We start from the raw sequence: 10,665 nt of genomic DNA on the forward strand, positions 1-10,665 counted from the left end.
TCAGTGGTGGTTGTAGACAACTGTGGTTTTGTTGTTACCTGACCACAGTCATTTCTAGACTACGGCTGTTTATAAATCATTTCAACCATGTTTTTACTTATCTGCCCGTTTCACTTTACTGTTTTCTTGTCTCATTTTCTCATTTTTCATTTTGTGTCAGACAGACATAGACAGACATGAAGTGTCTCTAAGATGCGATGTGATTAAAGTGAAGCCAAGTGTACCGACACAACACGAGAGTCAAAGTATAGACTGCAATCTGTTGAACTGTTTGAGATGAGATGAGAAACTCCCTCATATAAAAGTAACTCTCAGTCCCTGGCACTGGACCTAAAACAACAAACAAGATCTTGGTACAGTTACAATATAGCGAGCTTTCTTTGGCCATATTGCCAATATCTCAAGACTGACACGCGGGTTCCCATGGGGTGGTGCAGTTTCTGGACGGCGGACAGGAGGATGCAGACCTCCTCTGGGCTTTTCCACCGGCAAGCATCCCAGAAAAATAAACACCAAATTTAAGCAGCTCAGCCAGCGCATCAAACTGCTTTGTTTTAGTAGACGAGATGTTACATGAGGGGAACTAATAGATGGCATAGGCCTGCTCTAATATGATCTAACTGGGCAGTAATGTAAAGCAATATATTTGTTTATTGCAACACAGCTCTCGCAGGGTCTTATTATTTCAGTTTGAATAGCCATCTGGAGGCCCTCGAGACTGGTCCAACACAGCCTTTTTCATACCAACCGTACAAGTTTAACACAGCACTTCACACAGAATTTGACACAGCTCTTAACATAGAGTAACACAGCTTTTCCCATAGAGTTTCACCCATTGTGTCCTGAAAACACATATACGCTGCATTCAGGAATTTGAGATTTGAGCTGTTTTATTAAAAATGTGGGCAAAACGAGGGTCCTAGCTTTTAATTGTTTGTATGTGGTTCGGAGACTGAGATATTAAGGATTTAATAGGCAGAGGGCACCCTTTCCCAAAAAGGGCTTAGGACAAAATGGGTTAAGATAGCCCATATAATAGAGTTTAAGACAGTGCTTCACATAGTCTTCACATATGTACAGTTTAAAAAAGCTCTGCTTATAGGATTTACTACAGCTCTTCCCATTCAGTAGGTTAACCCAGAGATTCACATGGAGTTTAACTGCATTTGATGTATAGTTTAACCTTTAATGGACAGTGTATTATAAGATTGTTGTTACCATAATAAAAGACCCTGTCATAATCTGTCACCCAAGACTCTGTAATGCCGTAGCAATGTTGTTATGATGTAGTTAAGCTTTTTCAGTAAACAGTGGGATCGCCGGCAATCCCATCTACATGAGAGAATTACCACAGCCCTTCCTTTTGAAAAGCATGGTTCTTCACATAACTCCTCAAATGGGGTTCAACACTGCCCTTCATATTTACTATTTGCCATTAAGTTTGCCATCTAAATGTCCTTACCAAAAAGGTGTAAGAGCAACAAATCCAATGCAGTCAGGTAGGCAATCTCTTAAATCTCTTACTGGGACAGGGTGAGATGATTGAGAGGAGACAACATTGCAGATGCCACACAGAGAGTGAACAAAAGTCTAGTAGGCTACATTGATGATGACAGAGTTGTCATCATGGCTAGTGAGATTGAGAAAAAAATATTTGAAAGCCTGAAATGGTTATAATTACAACTCAAATTTGAGAAGAGTTGCATAGTGTGCTAATAATCACAGTGCTGCTATGTGACATTGCTGCCCAAAAACCATCACGAGCAGAATGAAGTAAGAAAACGAAATTGAAATGAAAATTCATGTTCCAGCAGTGACCATACATAATGAGTAATCAATGCTCCATCAACATTGTCAGCTTGGTACCCTTACCATCAAGCCAAAGTCACGGCTCCCAAAATAATGTACCCATCCACTGATTAAAAAATAAATAAATCACATCTCACCACCCGAGGTGTGAAATCAAAACGTGATGTACGGTAGGCTACAGTAAAACACTCAACAGCGCTACATTTGATGGAAACATGGGTGGTCAATTAAGCATAACAATTTTGAAATGGAGAAAAAAAATAGAAAGAAAGAGCACAGCGCTGGAAAATTCATTTCATTTGCACGTAATTGTCGCACTAAATGTGGTGAAGCACCTGCTGATGATTAAACAATTGGCTGTGCTGGTCTGCATATACTGTATTTTTTCTCATTCATGGTTCAGAACAGAAAACGAATGAATTCAGCACACAAACTCATCACACCTGTTGATGAGAATGTGTGGACTACTGATCTAAAATACAAATAAACTAACGAGAAGATGCCAATTAAAATAGTTACATTATACTGATTTGCTTCAGTGACAGTAATAGTTTACCGTGTTTCGGTTCATTTTCTCATTGTGGTATTGTACAAGTGTAGAGCTGGTATACAAAATAAGCAGTAGTTGTTCATAATCAAGTGATTTGGTAATAAATAGTAAAAGAGCATTTCATTTGAATCAGAAAAGCACAGGCATTTTATCCTGACTTCCATAAGGAGAAATCCGACCACATGTTAACCTTGCAAGTAACTAACTTTAATGGTAGACGTGTGGGGAATGGCTGGATCACTGTGATCTGTGTGGCCTACATAAAGATATAGCACCTGTATAGGCCTTTTACACTGTATACATTATACACATCTGTTGTTATATACAGTGTAAAATGCCCATGCAGGTGCTATCTCTATATGTATCACCGACTTTATACTATAAAGTTGAAGTAATATAATAATATCATATAATAATAATTTGTATTTGTATAGCACTGTATCATACAAGGGATGCAACTCAAAGTGCTTAACAAATGAGAAAAAAGAACATAATTGTTAGAGGTGGATTTAAAAGGAGAGGAAGAGAGGAGAGGCAGAGATAGCAGGAAGGCAGAGGACGAAGAGATAGAAAGAGATCGTAGAGTCATAGGGTCAACGTAGGTTAGGACCGGGATTCTTAGATGCGTCAGGTCCATAAGTAGAAAGTACAATAGGGGCCTACTCTCACAAGAAGAGTATAGGATCTTACATCGTTTTTACACCAGTCGACTCAGTGGTGTAGTCTACTTTTTTATGGTGGATATACTGTATATTTGAGATTTTTAGAAGTGGGTATACTGTATATATTTGTGCTATTCAAAACAATGGATCAATCAATTTTAAGTGAGTATACTGAAATCCCTGAAATTTAGAAGTGATTATACTCCGTATACCCGCGTTCTTTGTAGACTACACCACTGAGTCTACTAGACGTAATGATGTATGCCAAGATATCGCAAGAGTACTTTTACTTTATACACCTCTGCTAACAAGGTCCATTAAATACCATGTTACTGGGCAGGCCTGACAGGGGCATCCCTGAGCCTGGCTCACCCTAGCAGGGGAGCAGCAGCAGCCAGCCCAACCCAGCCCTCTCCCTCCCACACAAGGCCATGCAGTCGGCACGGCAGTCTCTTACCTGCAGTTGCCATAGCAGCCCAGAGAAGCAGCAGGAACAGTTGAGCACACCGCTTGGCCATCTCTGTTGCGGGTAACACACTGAGGTCTTCAGAGAATGAGAGAGAGGCTCAGTGCGTGTGAGTGTGTGTGAGTGTGTGAGTTTCTGTATATGAAGCTCAAAAGAGTGTGTTCTCCAGGCACAGAGGTGCTGGTGTGAGGGTGATGCTGGCTGGTGCCTCTGTTTTTTAGAAGAGGGTCTTCAAACAAGTCCACAGTTCCTGCGGAAGCCAGGAAGAAGGCGGGAACACAAGGGATCAGACCACTGGCACATGCTAATGAGCTTCTCGTTAGATGGTATATCTATTCCATATGTTATACAGTAGCCTATAGCCTATTAAATAATAGGTTTACTCAATATGAAATATTCAACAATATATCCTATTCAATAGGCTACGATGTATAGCATCGATTTGCCTATACTGCATTGCTTCTCTATCCATTCTTCAGGTCGGTGCCATCCGGACAGCTACAAGTGATTCAAATTTAGAAGAGGGGGGAAAATGGCATATGCTGTTGTTGGCCCCTACTACCGTCAGCACAGGAGATATCACAATGTCAGAAGAACCTGGCGTTGGGATAACGTCTTGACAGCAGTGCGTAGCCTAATTATCCGTTGCACCTCTATTCACTTTTCTGTGCATTGTGCCAAACGGCTGGCATTGTCTGAGGGTGCTTCCCCAGGCCCGCAGCCATATTACTGCATGCGGAACAGCTCCAAACATTGAAATCGATTTAAAGGCCTATGTAACAGAGATAGTCGAAAAAAGGGACATGGATATTTCACATCACATCGCTGTCCTGTCATTTTCTGCACTCAGCAGGTCGAAACTCTCTGAACCGGCATTGCTTTTTCATGCGTAAGTGGCTTTTTTAATGGGTGCGCAGGGGCCAACTGAACCGAGTTCATTTGGTCACCAATAACTGCTTGGCCGACTCTGTCCGGAAACAGAGCGGCGTCGCTCTTTTTAAATAACACTACAATACAGAGATCAGATAAGAACGCCACTGTTGATGCATGAATCAGTATGTCGCCGAGGGAAAATATAACTATTTATTCACTGCCTAAGCAAAAAAAAAAGTCCCTGTAGACATGTAGCCTAAATAATGGCCCAAATAATGTAAATAGTTCAGTGATTTTTAGAACAGTATTAATAAATAGGAGGCCAAAGGTTGTCTTTCAACAATCTAAAACGTAAACTTAAGGGGAAATAATCACTTTGAATTAGTCTACTAATTATGTGATTATGAAGCGCAAAACCTACAAGAGGCTACATCCCGTAGCATTCTTTTCATTTCAATTTGAAATGTTTATCTGTCTGAATTAAATGCAGCAAATTGAATTACACAGTAGCCCAATAGACTAATTGCATAGTCTAATGTCCAAACATGTAGGCTATCCGGTGTGTTAAAAATTCTGGGGAAAGTCAGACCATTTAAGTTTGGGAAGTGCTCCGAGTCCGTCCTTAATGTTTATCACACACCTACAACATGTACGCGACTCAACACCCAATTAAACCATTCACATAATGTCAATAACTCCCACTTCACAAATGAACAAGAGAAGCAAGAACTTACAAAATCACAGGTCGGAGTTGTGGTCTTATTGGGTTCTTGGCTACTGTAATCCACATGTGCGCGCACACAAGCCGAATAGCGGTGAACAAGACTAGAGAAACTTTCTCTCAAGTTTCTGATTTGGTCGCGTCGCTGCGAATGACTTTTTTGCACCACTCCCACCGCGCAGCGTTGATTATGAACGTCACCCGGGCTAGCACAGGGCAGCAGGCATGTGTGGTCAACAGGAACAGCACGTCGTTCTGGAAGGGCGGCTCTGACTTTCCTGGCGTAACCAGGAAGAGGGGTAAACCAACAGAAAGCTAATAACTTCCCTTGCCATTTGTTGTGCCCGAAAATAGAGCGGCATTGTGTAAAATAAATCAGGTATGTCTTTATTGATTAAACCACTAGACTGGCTGTGTGTATGAACTCACTGTTAAGTGAATAGTTGATGGCAATCTCCTCCACGGTTTTCCTGTTTTGGAACACACGGCACATGTAACCCTTTGTTGCTAGTTAACAACTTTGCAGGTTGTGTCAGTTGGTTAATGTGAATATCCCTAGGTGACCATCACTGTCTGTCAATGATAACTGGGTATGTTGCAGTGACTGACAAAGTGCCGGACAACGGCGCAGTGGAGTTGGAGAGGAGAGGTGAAGACAGACCGTTACCCGCTATAATCTCGTGCCAATAATGTCAGACTTTGAGAAAAAGACTGCCCTCTTGAGGAAACATTTGGCAATTTACAATACACTCAACTTTTTCTGCTGCCAAAACCGTGTGTGTGTGTGTGTGTGTGTGTGTGTGTGTGTGTGTGTGTGTGTGTGTGTGTGTGTGTGTGTGTGTGTGTGTGTGTGTGTGTGTGTGTGTGTGCATACTCTTGAAAATCACACAGAAACCTCCCTTATGACACACACAAACTTGAAATGAAATATGATTGACTACTGCTATTTTGTGCTTAACACATTTTAACCAAATCAGGCATGATATTTCCCTACATCTTGGCTGGCCATGTTTAGACATGAGCTATTGGGTCTTGAATTTACAGTTCTCTCTCTTTTCCTTTGTCATTGTCTGCCTACATAGTGTTGTATACAGGCCGCATAAGAGCTGTAAGCACCCTAAAAATAACTGAGCGTGTTTCTGTCGTGATCTCATGAAAGGCATACCGTACGTGCACATATGAGCATATGATTGCTTTTTACACCTTCCCTATATAGCAACCGTGGCAACCATAATGGGCTATAGACTTAAGAATGAGCAACACATTCCAGCAGTAGAGACGTAGAACGCTGGCCATTCATCAAAGGGCCTTGGAGGTGCGTAAACAACACACAGGGGTGGACGAGCCGGGCGACCGTGCACGTACACAGCACCGCTTAGACTGGAGGCAGCAGCACAACACTGAAGGTGCCTCAAGAGGAGGTGGGACAGAGTCGCCAGGGCCCCACTTACAGAGGTGCATCTCGCCACCAGGCAAGGCAGGCAGCCGCTTGGGCCCCCAAGCCCCTAGACAGTGAATAACTGCCCATACTGTACTATAGTAGTGGTGATTTTGGTTCAAATGTTCACTCTTTTGCATTTTCGCTTGGGGCCCCACCTGACCCTAGAATCACCTCTGCCCAGTTATTGTATGTGCGCTGCACATTAAAAAAAATGAAATCTTAGCAAGCTTATTTTTAAGTAAAAATCATAGAATATCTAACACTATTGAACTAGAACTTGGACTATTTAGACTTGTTTTTAAGACATTTGTGTCATTTTTTTACCCACTTCTAAATTTCAGGGATTTCAGTATACCCACTTAAAATTGATTGATCCATTGTTTTGAATAGCACAAATATATACAGTATACCCACTTCAAAAAAATGTCAAATATACACTATACCCACCATAAAAAAGTAGACTACACCACTGAGACATGTCTATGCGTCCAACTCTGTATTCCTCAATGCGTCACATTCCTCCTCAGGATGCAACGAGTGCAGTCCCGCCTACATACTGTACCCCGACCGAGAGTAGAGCGTCCCTGCTGCAACGTTTCTCAATAACAGGAAACAATCGTCGCTCGGTGGTCACGGTCTGTCATCGTGGGGCTCAGACGCAGGTTGGCGCGTGGTGCCATTTGTTTCCATGCCACCGGCCGGGCACACATGCAACAAAGGGGAAAGTGTCCGTGCGACAGCTCACGTCTTTCCTTATGGCTCTCCCGGGGTGTCCTCCGGGCCGGCATTTTGAAGCCATGGCCATGACCGCGGGTCACCAAATACGCACATTGCATTAAAAAAAAACACACGCTCTTATGCACTCACACTGCTTGGCCTGTCTTAGTGTATTTCCCCATGTAGTCACTGTATTTTTATCCATTTATTCTTTTAGGGCTGTTTGTGCCTTTATTTCACTGGACAGTGGCGAACAGACAGGAAATGGTCGGGAGAGCGAGATGGACAAGGGTTGATTGGAACCTGGATCCCCGGCATTCCGCAATTTGAATGTGGGTCTGCATTTGGTATGGGTGTATTAGTATGCTGTGCCACAGCAGTTACCACTCCTCGCACATTTCTGTCCTTTTTTTGAAAGTCCCTTCGTATAAAAGTGGCAGAGAAAATGTAATGTTATGTAATCACATACACATGGACTACAATCTCATACACATGGGCTCCTTCCATTGACTGCACTACACAGCATTAAATGATACATTTTCGCTACCCTGGAGTCAAATTCATCCCCAGGTAATTCAATCACTACACAAGTGGGTAACACCTACATCTGCATGTATCAACATGTAACATTAGGTGCTTACACTGCACATATACCTGACCCTAACCTTGAGGTACAGTGCATACAGTTACTTGGTATTACATACTTTGTCACTCTGTAATTAATGTAACAGGACAGGGACAGTAAAATAAAATATTAGACAATGTTGGCTCTGAAATACTGTATCAGTAAGGCAAGGCAAGTTTATTTATATAGCGCATTTCATACACAGGTGCAACTCAATGTGCTTCACAAAGTTAACAAATGTAAATGAAAGGAAACAGGGAAGAAAGAAGGAAATAAATTAGAGTCAAAAAAACATTTAAAACAGTAAAAACGACAATAAACTATTAATCTCAGAACAACCCCCGTCCGCGCCTTTCAATTCACTCAGCCCACTTCTGTCAGAAATAGAGTCTGATGAAAACACATGTTGAATTGATTAGTCAGAACAGCGTCTGTGTATTCTTAGGATGAACTAACTGTTAGTTAGTTCATACTAGTATAAGAATGCACAGACAATGTTCATTGGTGAGTCAGACTCTTAAAGCCAGACAGTGTTTTCAGCCGGCGTCCACATCATGTTGTCCGCAGGCAGCTTTTTCTTTTCCTGGAGCGTGTGGACGTGACCTACGGCTGGTACGCCAGTGGGACGTTGAGCGTGAGGCCTGCCTGCTGTGTATGTGTGTCTGTGTCTGTGTCTGTGTCTGTGTGTGTGTTTGTATCCATGTGTGCATGCGTGTCTGTGTGTATGCATGTGTGTGTCTGTCTGTGTGTGTGCGTATGTGTGTGCATGTTTGTGTGTGTGTGGGCATTCGTGCGTGTGTGTGTGTGTGTCTGTGTGTGTGCGTACGTGTGTGCATGTGTGTGTGTGTGTGTGCATGCATGCGTGCGCGCGCGTGTGTGTATGCGTGTGCATATACATGTGTGTGTGTTATTCCATGCGGGTCAGTGGTATCCAGTGGCTTCCCGTCTAGGGCCCATGCAGGGTGTCGTGTATTTATTTTCAATTGTTAACCTCACATTCCTTCTCTCTGTGCTGGCTCTTCATGGGGCCTTCATGTGCAGGTAAGAGAGGGCCTTTGACTTGACAGTGTGTGTGTTGTGGAGACAGAGTGTGTGTGTTTGGGGGGGGGGGTCTGTCTCTGTGTCTTTGTGTGTGTGTGTGTGTGTGTGTGTGTGTGTGTGTGTGTGTGTGTGTGTGTGTGTGTGTGTGTGTGTGTGTGTGTGTGTGTGTGTGTGTGTGTGTGTGCGTGTTTGCGTTGAGGAGTCGTGCTTGCTTGCTTGCTCTCTGGAAGTGCGGGAGTTCATCTCTCTAAGTGATTGGGCTTCCGAGAGACACATCCTCCTCTTCCTCGGCAGGCTTTTCCTCTTCCCCCACACCGTAGCCATAGACAGAGCCGCTTCCACCAATAGGCAGACTGGGCAATTGCCAAGGGCCCCACCAAAACTGTCCATTGTAGGGGGCCTGATGAAGATCCAGCGTGATCGAAACGTTGCTTTTTAAATAATACATTTTATTTATGGAGCTTATCGGCAGTGTGCAGACCTACTTTTTCAACTGTCTGACTTTTTTGTCTGGCACCTGCAACAAGTGTTTTTGCATGTGCGAACCCTACCCAAAACTACACTGTAGGAGGCCCTCCAACAGTCAGCCCCACCATGGTAAATGGTAGCAAAAATAATTCAAGACGGCCCCATATCTATATTTGGCCTAGGGCGCCCAGATGGGTAGAACCGCCACTGGCCGTAGCTGATGCAGCGTTGTCTGGAATGGCTGGCGTTGCACACCGCAGGCGGCCCTTGGAGGATAGCCCGGATACCTGGAGGAAAGTGTTGTTCGGAGCTAGCGGAAGGTGGGCTCACAAAGGTGTGCATGACTGGAGGGGGTGTTGGGGGGGGGGGGTCAAGAATGCTGTGGTACACTCTGAAATCTGACTAGGAAATTTCCAACAACAGCCGAGATTTAGTGACGTTGTCTCCTTTGTGTTCAGAGATACCTACCGTACTCTCCCCCCCTCCCCACCCCGTCTTTTCATTCTAGATGTGTGACTTCCCAGCAGGATACCGTATTGGTGTTTTGCTACATGGCTACAGTGCATATTAAAACCGAGGTGCTAATTCATTGATATTTTTGCGGCCAGCTAAATACAGTTCATATGCTTCCAACTCACCAGGATATTTTTCTAGTTAATTGTGTGTGTGGATGTGTTCTCTCTAATTTTGAATCAGTTGTGTGAATCTTAAATCAGTCGTGTTATCTCAATCTTATTCGTCTATCAAAATGTAATCTAATCAATGAAATCAGTCGATCAAGGAAGGGAAACGGTAAATATAGCTAACTGTTGTCTAGGGAGCGTCAACATATTGTTGAAAAAGTTGGGGGGGCGTCAAGAATGCTGCCGCACACTGAAATCTGACGAGGAAATTTCCAATAATTTAGTGCCGTTGTGGCCCTACCGTGGCACATATGGTAGGGCACTCGTTTCCTATGCGGCCGACCCGGGTTCAATTCCTGTCCCAGGTCCTTTGCCAACCCTTCCCCGTCTCTCTCTCCCAACTTGCTTCCTGTCACCATCTGCACTGTTCTATCATGAATAAAGTCAAAAAGACAAAAATAAATCTTTTAAAAAAACAATTTGTGACGTTGCCTCCTTTGTGTTCAGAGATACCTACTATCCCCCTCGTCACCCCGTCTTTTCATTCTAGATGTGTGACTTCCCAGGAGGAGGATACTGCTAAATATTTTCAGATATCTCTAAAAGTTACAGTTAAGTGCAATATCCACATAGTTTTCACAAAAAGCACAGTAGGCTATTTCATACATA

At 43.3% G+C, this 10,665-nt stretch overlaps 1 protein-coding gene across 2 annotated transcripts in view; it reads right to left on the reverse strand.

Annotated features, from left to right (window-relative positions):
• The window catches only part of eng (endoglin), a 111,479-nt gene extending 106,037 nt beyond the window's left edge, over window positions 1-5,442 (reverse strand). For both annotated transcript variants that reach the window (XM_063210523.1, XM_063210522.1), the window contains exons 1-2: window positions 5,095-5,442; window positions 3,479-3,737 (exon numbers count right to left, since the gene is read on the reverse strand). In XM_063210523.1, coding sequence (XP_063066593.1) covers window positions 3,479-3,539 — 61 coding nt within the window. In that variant the 5' untranslated portion in view covers window positions 3,540-3,737; window positions 5,095-5,442. The remainder of the gene's footprint in view (window positions 1-3,478; window positions 3,738-5,094) is intronic.
• Window positions 5,443-10,665: the final 5,223 nt, after the last annotated feature.

Source organism: Engraulis encrasicolus, chromosome 11, assembly GCF_034702125.1.
Source record: "Engraulis encrasicolus isolate BLACKSEA-1 chromosome 11, IST_EnEncr_1.0, whole genome shotgun sequence".
Taxonomy (NCBI): domain Eukaryota; kingdom Metazoa; phylum Chordata; class Actinopteri; order Clupeiformes; family Engraulidae; genus Engraulis; species Engraulis encrasicolus.